The sequence below is a fragment of the Polyodon spathula genome, chromosome 25 (genome assembly GCF_017654505.1).
Source record: "Polyodon spathula isolate WHYD16114869_AA chromosome 25, ASM1765450v1, whole genome shotgun sequence".
Classification (NCBI taxonomy): Eukaryota; Metazoa; Chordata; class Actinopteri; order Acipenseriformes; family Polyodontidae; genus Polyodon; species Polyodon spathula.
The window spans coordinates 444,598-460,925 of NC_054558.1; the positions used below are offsets into that span (position 1 = coordinate 444,598).

Below are 16,328 nucleotides of genomic sequence, written 5' to 3' on the forward strand. Positions count from 1 at the left end.
CATTCGTTATGTCTATTCCTACTGAATAAATGCTATTTAGATTCATCTTCGTATCGATTTTTGCATTTTGCAAAACGGCTTTGTATATACCATTAAGATTTATATTTTAATTCTGACCGTTTTAATTAAAATATTGACTTGATGCAGCATCCAAACATGTTTAAAATGTTTGCTGTTGAAGAATGTATTTTAAAAAGTTCATTACATAGGCCGATTATTTTAAGGACATGTCGTGCGTTTCCACGCCGCGATGTATCTATATATATCTTATAACATTTTTGTCTGCAACGTTAATGTACTTTTAGAAAAACATTTTACAGTCAATAAATGGAAATATTAATTCACCGCTTTAAATACTCAGAGTTTATTCGGACTCAACAGGTACCGGCTCTTGTAAATACCAGCAGAGCATCACAATCTGCCGACAACACTTTGCCTTTCACTTTATTAAACACTACATTGCCACTAAAGTATCTATAAAATCGATACATGTTATTGCTGCTGAGTTTATTTTAGACTGCTTCTGCAGCATTGTTTCTCTTGGGCAAATCCTTGTAACATTTACATAAAAATAGAGACATAAATAAATAGATGCGCGTAAGCCCTGAACCTAACTGCATTGGTGCTTCTTTAAATTGACATTTTCAGGTTACAGCGTTACTGACGGTATTCCTTATTGAAAGAGCCATTAATCAAAGGCATTCACAACCATTATTATGGGGTGTTTATTATGCGCATGCAAATTGGACTTTGTAATGTAGTATTAGTGTATTGTACTTGCCAGCCGAGTGTATCTGATGTTAACCCATACAAGACTCAAGAGTAGCATGAGCTGATAATGTGCAGCAACGTGTTTAAAACCTGGATGGCAAACCTTATATCCTAAATACATAAGAAATAAAACAAATATTTATATACAGACTGTAAGTTACTGCCACTTTTAAGAAAAATCAAGCCACATTTATTTTTTGGTGTTAATTAATTTTTGTATCAATTATAGATTATTTGAAACAACGACAAAACAAAAAAAGCTGCCAATACCAGTTCAATAAAACTACAGCCAGCTACCTAAAAGGCTTCTTTATTGTATATCAGTAAGAATTCGATTAGCGTCATTAGTAACTCCTTTTAATCTTCTTGTAGATGTTTTTTAACCTGAAGGCAAGCTGTTTCTGAAGGCAGTAGATTTCCCCTCCACGCCCTGACTTGGAGTCACGATGGCGGGAGGTGTCGCGGCGTGGCTACCCTTTGCCAGGGCTGCGGCCATTGGTTGGATGCCGGTGGCCAACTGTCCCATGCCCATGGCCCCTAGTGACAAAAACAAGCATCAGGAGGAGCTGATCATTCTGAACGTGAGCGGCCGTCGCTTTGAGACCTGGAGGACCACCCTGGATAGGTACCCGGACACTCTGCTGGGCAGCTCAGAGAAAGAGTTCTTTTACAACGAGGAAACCAAGGAGTACTTTTTCGACCGCGACCCTGACATCTTTCGAAGCGTCTTAAACTTTTACAGGACAGGCAAGCTGCACTACCCCAGATACGAGTGCATTTCAGCCTACGATGAAGAGCTCTCCTTCTTCGGCATCATTCCAGAGATCATCGGGGACTGCTGCTACGAAGAGTACAAGGACCGCAAGAGAGAGAACGCAGAGAGGCTAATGGACGACAATGAGAACGAGAACAAGGACAGCAACCTGCCCCATATGAACTTCCGCGAGACTATGTGGAGAGCTTTTGAGAACCCGCACACCAGTACCATGGCCTTAGTCTTCTACTATGTCACTGGGTTCTTCATCGCCATCTCGGTGATCACCAACGTGGTAGAGACAGTCCCCTGCAGTTATCAGATGAACCAGAAGGATTTACCCTGTGGCGAGCGGTACGGGGTGGCCTTCTTCTGCATGGACACGGCCTGCGTGCTGATCTTCACGGTGGAGTACCTCTTGAGACTCTTCGCAGCCCCCAGCCGATATCGCTTCATGCGCAGTGTAATGAGCATCATAGACGTGGTGGCCATTATGCCCTACTACATCGGCCTGGTCATGGCTAACAACGAGGACGTCAGCGGAGCGTTTGTGACTCTGAGGGTCTTTCGAGTGTTCCGGATTTTCAAGTTCTCCCGTCACTCCCAGGGCCTGCGGATCCTTGGCTATACCCTGAAGAGCTGTGCCTCCGAACTGGGCTTTCTCCTTTTCTCACTCACCATGGCCATCATTATCTTTGCCACTGTGATGTTCTATGCTGAAAAAGGCTCCTCAGCCAGCAAGTTCACTAGCATCCCAGCATCCTTCTGGTACACCATCGTTACCATGACAACCTTGGGGTAAGCTTTCATCTTTCTGATATTTGCCACACTATCTTTATTAACAAGCGTTGTTCTAAACTGACAAAGGTTTCCATCCCCCCTCTCAACCCTTCACAATTGCACAAGCTTCACCAGTGCAGAGGGGGGTGTCAGCTTCATCAGTGCAGAGGGGGGTGTCAGCTTCTCCAGTGCAGAGAACATAAGAACATAAGAAAGTTTACAAACGAGAGGAGGCCATTCGGCCCATCTTGCTCGTTTGGTTGTTAGTAGCTTATTGATCCCAAAATCTCATCAAGCAGCTTCTTGAAGGATCCCAGGGTGTCAGCTTCTCCAGTGCAGAGGGGGGTGTCAGCTTCTCAAGTGCAAAGGGGGGGTTGTCAGCTTCACCAGTGCAGAGGGGGTGTCATCACAACTAATTACACACAACTCTTATCAGCTCACTGTTCCCTAGGATAGTATTTTTGGTGCTGATCACAGTATTGATACAGGTCATTGCTGCCTGTAACTGAGCATCTCTTATTACTAGTTTTTCAATGTGTCTATAATGATAAGCTGGGAATTTCAAAGCACATTAATGAAACTGATTATGATTTTAAAAGTACGGCAATGATGTGGTCCTTCCTGTTGTGTAAGACATTGTTCTATTATAAAAACAGCTTATCTTGATTTTACACACAAATGTTCACCCTTGAAGCACATTTGACCTTTCCAAGCTAATAAATTTCAAGTGACCTTTTAAACCGTTCAGAACTGCTGCATGAAAGATCAAGGGTTAGATAAAGGGTCGTGTTAGACAGCAGTATTTGACGAGGAGTGAGTGACTCGCTTCACTGTAGCTGTCTATTGACCACGGAATCCGACTCATGAATTTAAACAGCTCTTGACATGTTCAGCACAGCTAGAAAGCAAACAATCCCAGATATGCTTTAGCATAGCTTCACTGGATCAAGTGCAGAGTTCAATACTTATGAGAACCAAAGGCCTGGCACTGAAGGTTTTTAATCAGCATCTTGGGACGACCAGGCCAGCGCTGGCCAAAGGCAAGGACTTGGGATAGAGGGAGTGAGCAGACAGGATGAGCCGAGGGTGTGTACAGCAGTGCAGGTGCTAGGAATACCAATGTAATGTTGGCGTTTCTGTTTAGTATGTTAGAGGAGTAGATGTCCCCAGTAGTACACAGTGTTAAACAGGTCTGATAACATGTCACTCTTATCAGGAGTAGCGTAGAATAAAAATCACTGATATATTGTTTTTATAGAGCAGATACTAAAAACAGTTGAGGTAAAGTTTGTGCTGCAGGTGATCCAGGACACAGTTGTGGATCAGTGGTCTTGTGTGGGGCTTCACCAAGGTGTATGTTTGGGGGAGGAGCAGGTTCAGTTCATGGATATTGATTGCAGGCTTAAGCATGCAATGGTTGCAAGTCAGACTCAGAGAGAAGACTGTAAGCTGGTAAGACAGGCAAATCCTTATTGTGGTGCTGTCTGCTTTTTAAGATTATAAATTACATTTGTAAAGGCAGGGCTCCTGAGTAAACAAAGGAGTAATATTGTCATGAAATATTTAGGAATGTCAACGAAGCAGAAAACAGCACAGTGTTGAATTACAAGGACCAGGCCTTGTGCATATATTGCTGTTCTTGAACTTCAGTGAAGCCTTGAGATTTATTCATTGATTAAAACATGACAATAAAACATGACATAATCATTTTACACAACAACAAAAAGAAAGGATATGTGGGGGGTTTTGATGAGTTTTAATCAGGTTTGCTGGGTTAAACAAAAAAAAATCCTGAACCAAATGTGACTATATTATCTGTACTTGCTCATTTTGCAGTAACCATGTGTTGCTTTCTCTGTGATTGTCTATAAATCACATTCTCATTTCCACCACCAGGCACAATGCCCAGCACTACTTTAGATAAATCACCTGGTCAAAACTCAATGACGATTCTGATCGGTTGCTCATAGATCCATACAGATCACTAGTCATTGATGGAGCTGATTAGCTAAACATGAATGCGATTGATCTCTATTTAATTAAAAGCCCAGATGAGATGTGATTGTAGTATTGAAAGCAGCACACAGGTATCGTGTTCCTGTCTAAAAGATATCTCCTCTCATGACCAAGGTATTGAGGATAGCAGGTGCTGCGTTAATATGTTTTGTTTGGATCAGGTATCTGTTATTTTCACATTGAGAGAATGAATTGCAAAGTGGTGTTGGTGACTCAGTAGGCTGTACTGATACCTCAGAATTAGTACTGAGGCACACACTGCAATATTGTAGCACTGTTTAATAATGCATCCAGTGGAAAAGGACCATGTTGGTTTACCTGAAGCCAAAGATTTGAAAGCGCAATCCATCCCGTGCTGTCATTCTGAATTGCTGGTCAATTAATAATACAGGACATCATTTTTATAAAATATCACAGCTAACATTCAGTCAAGCACCCTTCCTCCGAGCTGCATTCCTTTTAAAATGGATTCCTTAAAACCAGCTGATTATTTTTGTTTCCCTTCTGTTGTCTTTTATAAGAAGCACAAGTCATTTTTTACAAAGTGAATATTTAGTGTAAATTATAAAAAGTCTCTCTTCAAACCTTTGGAAATATCGTCAAATTAACTAAGAGACAGAGCTCTTCATCTGCATTTGAAATAATTAGACTTGTTTTTAATAGACAGTTATGCATTCAGATACAGCTCTGGTTAATTTTGAGTTTTGGGATTCTGAAATCGTAATTCATCTTTGTTATTATTCAAAGAATCGAACCAGTTGTCTGTCTTTGATTGTGTTCCCAGGCTGGCTTTGTGTAAGCTGCATCAGTAACCACGGTAACCCAGCCCTTGCCTGCTGGGGCCTATGCTGATGGTGTGTAATTTTATTGTGGTATCTTTCTGTTTCCACTGCTTTAACTTGCTCGGCACTGTAGTGATTCCGCGGTAGCAGGATGGGGCCCCTTTAGGAGTGTTGGTGTGTTTCTGCTTCACACATTGCTTTGTACTGTGGTTAAGAGGCTAGCTTAGGTAATGCAAGATGATCAAACCTCAGCAAGACCTTGTAAGCACCACGGCTGCTGTTTAAAAACCTGTTCGATTTTAGTATTGAATTAAGGGCCAGGCTCTTTTAAATGCTTTGTAAAGATTATGGAACGCAACTGTTTCATAGACAGGTTTATTGTTTAGACTTCTTCATTTTATTTGAGGTGGTTGTAACTTAAAACAAGTAGAAGGAAGCAGACCAGTGTATAGACACCAGTTTATACAAAAAGATCATTTTGTATGTTTTCATTTCAATAAACCTTCAGAGATTACAACGTCAGGGGTGGGATTACCTCCGACGTACTGAAGGTGGAATTAACTACTGTGAAACCATGTTGTAAAATGGAAATACAGTACATGTTTGTTAAAATCTTCTTTCAAAAGAGCCCATTTGAGACCTAGGTAATACATTGATGCTCATTAAGGTTGCCTAGCAGGGTATTTGCTTGTTAGCCAAGGGGTCAAGGGGTCATAGGTCATGCCCATGGCCACAAGAGGGCCATGAGATTATCTGCCTATTGGATACATTGAATAAGTGTCACAAACTGCAATTGCTTTGCATGACAACCACTTTGTGAGGCCTGATGTCAAGAAAAGAAGCATTCTTGAAATTAAACATGGTCTGAAACTTTCACCCCTTCATTTCCAATTAAAATGATTGGAGCTGCATGGAAAAATAAAGCTAGTAACACTGAATACCATTAGAGAGATCAGAGCTGAAGAAATGAATTCCCCATGCAGAATGACATCCTGAGTGAGGATGTCAAACTCATTGGAAATGAAATGGCACTGACAGGTCAAGTGAAATAATGGATGTTCTGAGATTCATACAGAAACACGCTGCTGCTCTGGCCAAATGTTTTGCAACACCTAGGAGTTTAGGATTGAGACATAATTAAAAAAAAAAAAACTATATGAACATAATTTAGATCTTTTATTTAACATCATGTAATCAAAGAAACTACAAAATGATATCGCAAAAGTCTACCGGAAGCCATAATAGTAATATTGTATTTCAAGGTAGATTTCGAAATGTCATATTTTACAATTTTTTTCAGTTTTTTGTTAAGTATATGGAAAACTACAAAGCAGTATGTAATTCAATATGTTAACATAACATTATTCGGCAGGTTTCATTTGACCTCGTGAAGCAAAATGAGTTAATTCTATATGGTATTGTAAGACTTTTGGCCACAGCTGTATATGCTTGCTGATTTATAACTCATTATGCCTGTCTCATCTAATCACATTGCATGGTTTATGAATGCAGTGTTATCCCCCCCGTCTCTGCTCTTAGTGCACGCGTGACATCTCTTCAGTTCTGGGGTGGCACAGATTTCTATTCTTAGTTACATCTCTCCTGATGCAGTTCTGGGGTGGGACAGATTTCTGTTCTTAGTTACATCTCTCCTGATGCAATTCTGGGGTGGGACAGATTTCTGTTCTTAGTTACATCTCTCCTGATGCAGTTCTGTGTTCAGTTCTGGGGTGGGACAGATTTCTGTTCTTAGTTACGTCTCTCCTGATGCAGTTCTGTGTTCAGTTCTGAATACATTTCTCCTCTCAGTAGTGTCTCTGATTTCCCTTTTAAAAACCGCCCGTAAACACTAGAGTCCTGATATACTCATATACCCAATCCTGACCTTTCAAACACCATTTATTCCCATTAAAGAGGGTGCTTATACCATAATCAACCATGAAGGGCGAATGTTATATAATTGTCGTAGCTGAAATAATACTCCCTGTTCATTATATAATGGTCCTGTTATTATTAGAATTAAACCATTGGGTTGGAGTAGACTCGCTCAATACTGCAAATGGATGTTTTGACAATATTGACTTTGTTGTTCTCCCTGTGGAATTGTGCATAATTTTATTTTATCTAGATAATGATGTCAGCAACATTTTATCTCAGCATTATGGTAATAAACCCAGTCTGGCTGGTTTAAGGATAATGCTTTTCAGAAGTAGACGAAGGGATTTAACGGTTTGCAGTTGAGTTCATATTTTATTGAAAGCGTAGTACGTTTTCAAATTGTCTTTTGGAAAGTGTGCAAAAGCCAGTCTCCTATTTGAAACCATTCTGTTTTAAAAAATGCATTACTGCTAATCTAATAAAAAAATAAAATCTTTCGGAAATAAAAATAGAACCAAACAAATCACTCAGCTGCGTGCCTCTTTTTAACAGATGCCGCCAATAGTATCCTGATGCTGGATCATAAATGCCAAACTGGCAAGACAGAGAGACCAATAATACGAGTCTGTGTGCCTGGAAACCATCGCTTTCTAGGAAAGCATTGATATTTTCTAAGTAAATCAGAAGAAAAGTCATTTCTAACTCAGACAGGGATGCACATAAAAAAGTGTGCGTAGTTAACAGCAGTGTGATAGTGTTTAATGAATTCTTGACACGTAAAGTGAGGGATTTAGCACTTCAAATGAACTTAACTGTGCAGCATTTTCTACAGCAGTCCAGGCTTAATAAACGGGAAGAAGGATAAAAGTGCCAAAATAGCTGTCTGCTTCACGAACTCCCTTCCACACTATTAGCCATGCGCAGTCATTTCAGTGGCAGTGTTTGCTGGAGTTCTCAGTAAGCACGCTCTCAGCACTAACATCAGTGGTAGTGTTTGCTGGAGTGCTCAGTAAGCACGCTCTCAGCACTAACATCAGTGGCAGTGTTTGCTGGAGTTCTCAGTAAGCACGCTGTCAGCACTAACATCAGTGGTAGTGTTTGCTGGAGTGCTCAGTAAGCACGCTCTCAGCACTAACATCAGTGGCAGTGTTTGCTGGAGTTCTCAGTAAGCACGCTCTCAGCACTAACATCAGTGGCAGTGTTTGCTGGAGTGCTCAGTAAGCACGCTCTCAGCACTAACATCAGTGGCAGTGTTTGCTGGAGTTCTCAGTAAGCACGCTCTCAGCACTAACATCAGTGGCAGTGTTTGCTGGAGTGCTCAGTAAGCACGCTCTCAGCACTAACATCAGTGGCAGTGTTTGCTGGAGTTCTCAGTAAGCACGCTCTCAGCACTAACATCAGTGGCAGTGTTTGCTGGAGTGCTCAGTAAGCACGCTCTCAGCACTAACATCAGTGGCAGTGTTTGCTGGAGTGCTCAGTAAGCACGCTCTCAGCACTAACATCAGTGGCAGTGTTTGCTGGAGTGCTCAGTAAGCACGCTCTCAGCACTAACATCAGTGGCAGTGTTTGCTGGAGTTCTCAGTAAGCACGCTCTCAGCACTAACATCAGTGGCAGTGTTTGCTGGAGTGCTCAGTAAGCACGCTCTCAGCACTAACATCAGTGGCAGTGTTTGCTGGAGTGCTCAGTAAGCACGCTCTCAGCACTAACATCAGTGGCAGTGTTTGCTGGAGTGCTCAGTAAGCACGCTCTCAGCACTAACATCAGTGGCAGTGTTTGCTGGAGTGCTCAGTAAGCACGCTCTCAGCACTAGCATCAGTGGCAGTGTTTGCTGGAGTGCTCAGTAAGCACGCTCTCAGCACTAACATCAGTGGCAGTGTTTGCTGGAGTGCTCAGTAAGCACGCTCTCAGCACTAACATCAGTGGCAGTGTTTGCTGGAGTGCTCAGTAAGCACGCTCTCAATTCTAACATCAGTGGCAGTGTTTGCTGGAGTTCTCAGTAAGCACGCTCTCAGCACTAACATCAGTGGCAGTGTTTGCTGGAGTTCTCAGTAAGCACGCTCTCAATTCTAACATCAGTGGCAGTGTTTGCTGGAGTGCTCAGTAAGCACGCTCTCAGCACTAACATCAGTGGTAGTGTTTGCTGGAGTGCTCAGTAAGCACGCTCTCAGCACTAACATCAGTGGCAGTGTTTGCTGGAGTGCTCAGTAAGCACGCTCTCAGCACTAACATCAGTGGCAGTGTTTGCTGGAGTGCTCAGTAAGCACGCTCTCAGCACTAACATCAGTGGCAGTGTTTGCTGGAGTGCTCAGTAAGCACGCTCTCAGCACTAACATCAGTGGCAGTGTTTGCTGGAGTGCTCAGTAAGCACGCTCTCAGCACTAACATCAGTGGCAGTGTTTGCTGGAGTTCTCAGTAAGCACGCTCTCAGCACTAACATCAGTGGCAGTGTTTGCTGGAGTTCTCAGTAAGCACGCTCTCAATTCTAACATCAGTGGCAGTGTTTGCTGGAGTGCTCAGTAAGCACGCTCTCAGCACTAACATCAGTGGCAGTGTTTGCTGGAGTGCTCAGTAAGCACGCTCTCAGCACTAACATCAGTGGCAGTGTTTGCTGGAGTGCTCAGTAAGCACGCTCTCAGCACTAACATCAGTGGCAGTGTTTGCTGGAGTGCTCAGTAAGCACGCTCTCAGCACTAACATCAGTGGCAGTGTTTGCTGGAGTGCTCAGTAAGCACGCTCTCAGCACTAACATCAGTGGCAGTGTTTGCTGGAGTGCTCAGTAAGCACGCTCTCAGCACTAACATCAGTGGCAGTGTTTGCTGGAGTGCTCAGTAAGCACGCTCTCAGCACTAACATCAGTGGCAGTGTTTGCTGGAGTTCTCAGTAAGCACGCTCTCAATTCTAACATCAGTGGCAGTGTTTGCTGGAGTGCTCAGTAAGCACGCTCTCAGCACTAACATCAGTGGCAGTGTTTGCTGGAGTGCTCAGTAAGCACGCTCTCAGCACTAACATCAGTGGCAGTGTTTGCTGGAGTGCTCAGTAAGCACGCTCTCAATTCTAACATCAGTGGCAGTGTTTGCTGGAGTTCTCAGTAAGCACGCTCTCAGCACTAACATCAGTGGCAGTGTTTGCTGGAGTTCTCAGTAAGCACGCTCTCAGCACTAACATCAGTGGCAGTGTTTGCTGGAGTGCTCAGTAAGCACGCTCTCAGCACTAACATCAGTGGCAGTGTTTGCTGGAGTTCTCAGTAAGCACGCTCTCAGCACTAACATCAGTGGCAGTGTTTGCTGGAGTGCTCAGTAAGCACGCTCTCAGCACTAACATCAGTGGCAGTGTTTGCTGGAGTGCTCAGTAAGCACGCTCTCAATTCTAACATCAGTGGCAGTGTTTGCTGGAGTGCTCAGTAAGCACGCTCTCAGCACTAACATCAGTGGCAGTGTTTGCTGGAGTGCTCAGTAAGCACGCTCTCAGCACTAGCATCAGTGGCAGTGTTTGCTGGAGTGCTCAGTAAGCACGCTCTCAGCACTAACATCAGTGGCAGTGTTTGCTGGAGTGCTCAGTAAGCACGCTCTCAGCACTAACATCAGTGGCAGTGTTTGCTGGAGTGCTCAGTAAGCACGCTCTCAGCACTAACATCAGTGGCAGTGTTTGCTGGAGTGCTCAGTAAGCACGCTCTCAGCACTAACATCAGTGGCAGTGTTTGCTGGAGTGCTCAGTAAGCACGCTCTCAGCACTAACATCAGTGGCAGTGTTTGCTGGAGTGCTCAGTAAGCACGCTCTCAGCACTAACATCAGTGGCAGTGTTTGCTGGAGTGCTCAGTAAGCACGCTCTCAGCACTAACATCAGTGGCAGTGTTTGCTGGAGTTCTCAGTAAGCACGCTCTCAGCACTAACATCAGTGGCAGTGTTTGCTGGAGTGCTCAGTAAGCACGCTCTCAGCACTAACATCAGTGGCAGTGTTTGCTGGAGTGCTCAGTAAGCACGCTCTCAGCACTAACATCAGTGGCAGTGTTTGCTGGAGTGCTCAGTAAGCACGCTCTCAGCACTAACATCAGTGGCAGTGTTTGCTGGAGTGCTCAGTAAGCACGCTCTCAGCACTAACATCAGTGGCAGTGTTTGCTGGAGTTCTCAGTAAGCACGCTCTCAGCACTAACATCAGTGGCAGTGTTTGCTGGAGTGCTCAGTAAGCACGCTCTCAGCACTAACATCAGTGGCAGTGTTTGCTGGAGTTCTCAGTAAGCACGCTCTCAGCACTAACATCAGTGGCAGTGTTTGCTGGAGTTCTCAGTAAGCACGCTCTCAGCACTAACATCAGTGGCAGTGTTTGCTGGAGTGCTCAGTAAGCACGCTCTCAGCACTAACATCAGTGGCAGTGTTTGCTGGAGTTCTCAGTAAGCACGCTCTCAGCACTAGCATCAGTGGCAGTGTTTGCTGGAGTGCTCAGTAAGCACGCTCTCAGCACTAACATCAGTGGCAGTGTTTGCTGGAGTGCTCAGTAAGCACGCTCTCAGCACTAACATCAGTGGCAGTGTTTGCTGGAGTGCTCAGTAAGCACGCTCTCAGCACTAACATCAGTGGCAGTGACACTTAATACTGGTTTTGATTCAATTTGTATATAATTTTCGGACTCAGTCCTGGTGACTTTTTAAAGCGCTGTTTGAAAGCAGCCCTGAAACATATCACCCTCCCTAACCACAGAAGTGTCCACTGAGCTGCCCCTCCTGTGGTATTCCTTACAGTCCCTGGGGCAGAGCGTTGCAGGGGGGACAGGTTAGTGGTTACACTCTGGTGTAGCAGCTGTAGAGAGAAGGCATGTCTGAGAGCTCTACACTCAGCAGATCTATATATGAACCCAACTGGCAGGGGAATCGAATTATATAATGCCGTTTATAGAAATGACACTTTCACAACACAGTAATAATCCTGCTTTACTCCAATCCCCTCCAAACACAAAGCATATGACATCCCCACAATCGTTTTTCACTCTTTCAACAAGAAACCAAGCTCACCTCAACAGTTTATTGTTCTGATTAATAACGACCTTAGTGGCACTTAAAAGTAAGCCACCAGTTTTGTTTTTTGAACCGAGTTATGATTGTTTCAGAGCCGTGACTTAAAATAATGAAAAATGGGGATCTGCAGGACTGTTGCAATTATTGCGTAGCGCACAAAGCCACAATATGGAATCCTTGTTTGGTCTGAAATACTCAAATGATTCGTAGAGAAGCTCCTATCTGCCATTGACAGGATGTGGCACAGACTCCACAAGGAGCTGGAAGATGTCTCAAGGGGTCCATTCACAAATTCGTATTTCACACAATTGACACAGAAAGGTAGGCTAGTGATGATGAATTGTTCGAGTTCATCCCAGATATGCTTACCTGGCTTAAGGTGTGTAGGAGTTAATACAAGCCTGGAATGAATGCTTTGAAAAGATGACTCACAGTGGCATTGCCCAAATCCAGGTTAAAACAAAACAATGAACACCGTGCAGGCGTCACAAAATGCATCGGCACTAATATTCAGCCAGAAGGTTTGAGACAGTACTCCTAATTGTATTCTTACTCCCAGGGAGCTCTTCTGAAATATTATTCTTCTCATTATTTATAACGCCACGTGATATATAATTACTATTTATAGGCTCCTGGCCCCTTTGCTACAGGCTGTTTTGAACTGGGTAATTTGAAAGCCATTTAGCACTATCTCCCTGCAGATCGATAACTCTTTGTCAGTCGTAAGCGCATACTGATTACGCTCAGCTCACAATGGTGTGGTTCTTCCTTGACTGTTTGTCAGATGCTAGGTAGACATCATCACAGGACATTGGGGTTGAAACATACCTGACACTGCTGGCCTTAATGAATCACGTTGAATTCTTTCGGGGCCCACTTATCACTATACAGACTCAGAAAACATGTCTTGCATTGACTAATGTTGCTCTCAGTAAATTCGCTAGCCAGACAGGGCATGTCCTTGAAGTTTATTTATGCTCTGGTGAATAACCCAGAGAGGAGACTTCAAAGCGGGTGTGAGGAAGACTCAAGATTTCTGTTCCGTGATCATCGCTGTTATTTGCTTCATGCTGATATTGGACTCGGCTTTCACAAGATAAAATGAGACCGCAGTGTTGGGGACCAGCAAAGACCTCGCTGCAGTATATGAGCCTCCTGGCAGAGTGGATTTCCTATATAGGAACTGGGCTGCAGTTATTGAGATCACATTATTAAAATATGTTTTAAGGACACATACTATAATAATTATGTTATTAATAGTTTTCTGAACTCTTCAGGAGTTTCGATAAGACTTTTTATTGACAAAAATGCTTCACACTGTTGGAGTTATTAATGTAATCTTTTAATACACACTGCGACTGCTGTTTTATTTAGAAAGTAAAAGCTTCAGTGCATGTTATTTGTTAAAGACAGTCGCCCAGCATCTTGGTAAATGAACGCAATATTCCCTTGTCTCCTCTCAGCTCATTGTTAAATAAATTATTTACATAAAAAGACCCCAGATTAACAAAGCCAGCTCCCGTTGTTTATGACCAGTTTGTTATCAACAGGCCCTTAAAGTATTTAAAGAAAGAAACATCAGTATACTGCCGACAGTCTGAAAGCGATCGTTGTCATCAGGGGGGCTTCATTCCTCAACAATAAATAAAGCGTCTCTCTCCCCCCTCTCCCCCTCTCACTCCTCTCTCCTCACTCTCACCCCTCTCTCTCTCGTTCTCTCTCCTCTCTCCCCCTCTCCCCCTCTCGCTCTCTCTCTCCTCTCCTCTGTCCTCTCTCTCACTCTCTCTCTCTCTCCTCTCTCTCCCCTCTCCTCTCTCGCTCTCCTCTCTCTCCTCTCCTCTCTCTCATTCTCTCTCTCCTCTCTCTCCCCCTCTCCCCCTCTCGCTCTCTCTCTCTCTCCTCTCTCCTCTCCCCCCTCTCTCTCCCCCCTCTCTCTCTCTCTCTCTCTCTCTCTCTCTCTCTCTCTCTCTCTCTCTCTCTCCCTCTCTCTCCCCTCCCTCCCTCTCTCTCCCCTCTCTCTCTCTCCTCTCTCTCTCTCTCTCTCTCTCTCTCTCTCTCTCTCTCTCTCTCCTCTCTCTCTCTCTCTCCTCTCTCCCTCTCTCTCTCTCTCTCTCTCTCTCTCTCTCTCTCTCTCTCTCTCTCTCTCTCTCTCTCTCTCTCTCTCTCTCTCTCTCTCTCTCTCTCTCTCTCTCTCTCTCTCTCTCTCTCTCTCTCTCTCTCTCTCTCTCTCTCTCTCTCTCTCTCTCTAGAGTCTCTCGCCTCGCAAATCAATCCCTCTCTCTTCAGGATCTCTCCTAAGTCAGATCTCCTCTACTATTCTCTCTTCTTTGGAAACCTTCCATGGTATTTGGGCGGGGGCGGGGGCGGGGGGGGGGGGGGGGGTGTTGAGTGCCAGGGTGTGCCCAACACAAAGTGGACCTGGGATCATCCAGAAGGAATTCAATTGAATATGATTAAAGTCCTTAATGTGGCTGGAAGTCTGATCCAAACAATGGTAGTCAGTTTACAGAGAAAAACACCTGGTGATTTTTTTGTTAAAATAGGACAACTCGGTGATGTAACTGAAGGTTAGTTGGAATGAAGGAGATTCGCAAGATTGCATTTGTTTAAAAACTTATTAAACACGTTTTATTACAAATCAAGTTTAACAATATCTAAACCCCAGCTAATTATGTCCACGTAAATATATAATAACATACACTGAAAATGACCGGGCAAATTCCCCACAGAGCAGTCAACCTTTATTTAAACAAACCTGTTAAATAAATGAGCATTTACATAATTAGATTTGCATTTGACATTATTACAGGCTATGCTTTCAGAAATTGCAGAGTAGAAATCATTGTTGAGATTCGCAGCTAATAACAATTTATATTGTGTCCGTCAAATCTCAAACAATTTTCCCCCAAATTACATGATGAAAGCACAAAGCTCTTTAGACAGCTCAGCTACCAGTTATCAGAGAAACTCATGTGATTCTGTTTACGTTCAGTTTCCAGATTCCCAGCTATACATCAATGCAAAAGATTTCCCATTTGATTATACGGCACTTGGTAAATAACCCTTATTATTTCAAGGGACAGTCAGCCATAGTTTCTCCGCTACTTGATATTCGTAGACAGTGAAATAATGAAGACAACACATTACCTGCTTCGGCAGTAGACACAGTCCAGCTTTGAAATTCCAGGCAATAGCTCTGGCTTATAATCACTCCATTTTTGTCGCAAAATAGTAAATGAAACCACGGCGATTCTAATTTTCATGCAATTACAAGTCTCGGCAAGCATAGAAAGCATTTATTTTTCTTGGAAAGCCTTTACCCACAGGACTGTCATAAAACTGACTCAGGCAGTCATTGCAGGTACAAAGGACCTCGCAAAGATGTAGTCATTGTATATTAGATTGCATATTAGATAGATTGTGTGCAGCTCAAGACTGCAAAACTGCATACAGGTCTAGGAAACTGGTTTTCAACCTTTTCATCTCAAGTACCAGTGTTTCCAGCAGGTGTACCAGTAACTATGTGCAATCTTAAACGGCTGTTGTGAAACAGAGACCTACCCCATTCTAACCGGTCTTCTCATTGAATCAGTGAATCTCAAGTACCAGTGCTGGTGCGTGTAGCACAAGTTGAAAAGCACGGCTCTAGAACACGCTAATAAGAACATCAAGTGCAGACATTCCACTCCATAGTTCTGCAGTGGCAGGGAATTATTAATAACTGCATGCACAGATGCATTTCTGTGATGGATTCCAGATATTAGGTTTGTTCCCAGTGTGGTAAAAAGGGCAGGAAATACCGCCCCCCCCCCACACACACACCCTGTCATTCTGCAGTTGGTGGTGGCAAGAGTGGTGAGCTTATTATGTAAATGAAGCATTATAGTGATTTTTCTTAGTGGCAGTGTGGGCTTCATTATTATATTAATCAATCCTCAATATTAGCTGGATATGAATGTGTAGCTCTTATTATGTGCTACCCCATGTGTCCAAGAACTGTGTTATCCTTGATTGCTGAATCTGTAAAAAACAATTGCATTGGGGATTTGAAGCATCATCAGATCAATTCAATAATGTCAGCTCACAAAAATAAAGCAAAGAAGCTCTATATCAATCTTGATCTGTATTGCTGTTGACATTTCATATCAATCAGCAGAGCAGTGCAAGTGAGTGTTAATCTCACATATTCCACCTGTAAGTACTGGGAGTTTCCAAGGCACAAGGCTGGTCCTTTTGATTCCACTGGTGGAGACGTTGAGGATTATTGATAAACCATCTGCCATGTTTCGGATTAAGGGAGAGGAAAGAAAGCTGCATCAAAACTCCAGATGTTCCCG

The 16,328-nt window shown here is 43.4% G+C and overlaps 1 protein-coding gene across 2 annotated transcripts in view; it reads left to right on the top strand.

Moving 5' to 3' along the window:
- Positions 1–16,328, top strand: part of LOC121300351 (potassium voltage-gated channel subfamily D member 3-like) — a 59,935-nt gene that overhangs the window by 669 nt on the left and 42,938 nt on the right. For both annotated transcript variants that reach the window (XM_041228914.1, XM_041228915.1), the window contains exon 2: positions 1,144–2,323. In XM_041228914.1, coding sequence (XP_041084848.1) covers positions 1,218–2,323 — 1,106 coding nt within the window. In that variant the 5' untranslated portion in view covers positions 1,144–1,217. The remainder of the gene's footprint in view (positions 1–1,143; positions 2,324–16,328) is intronic.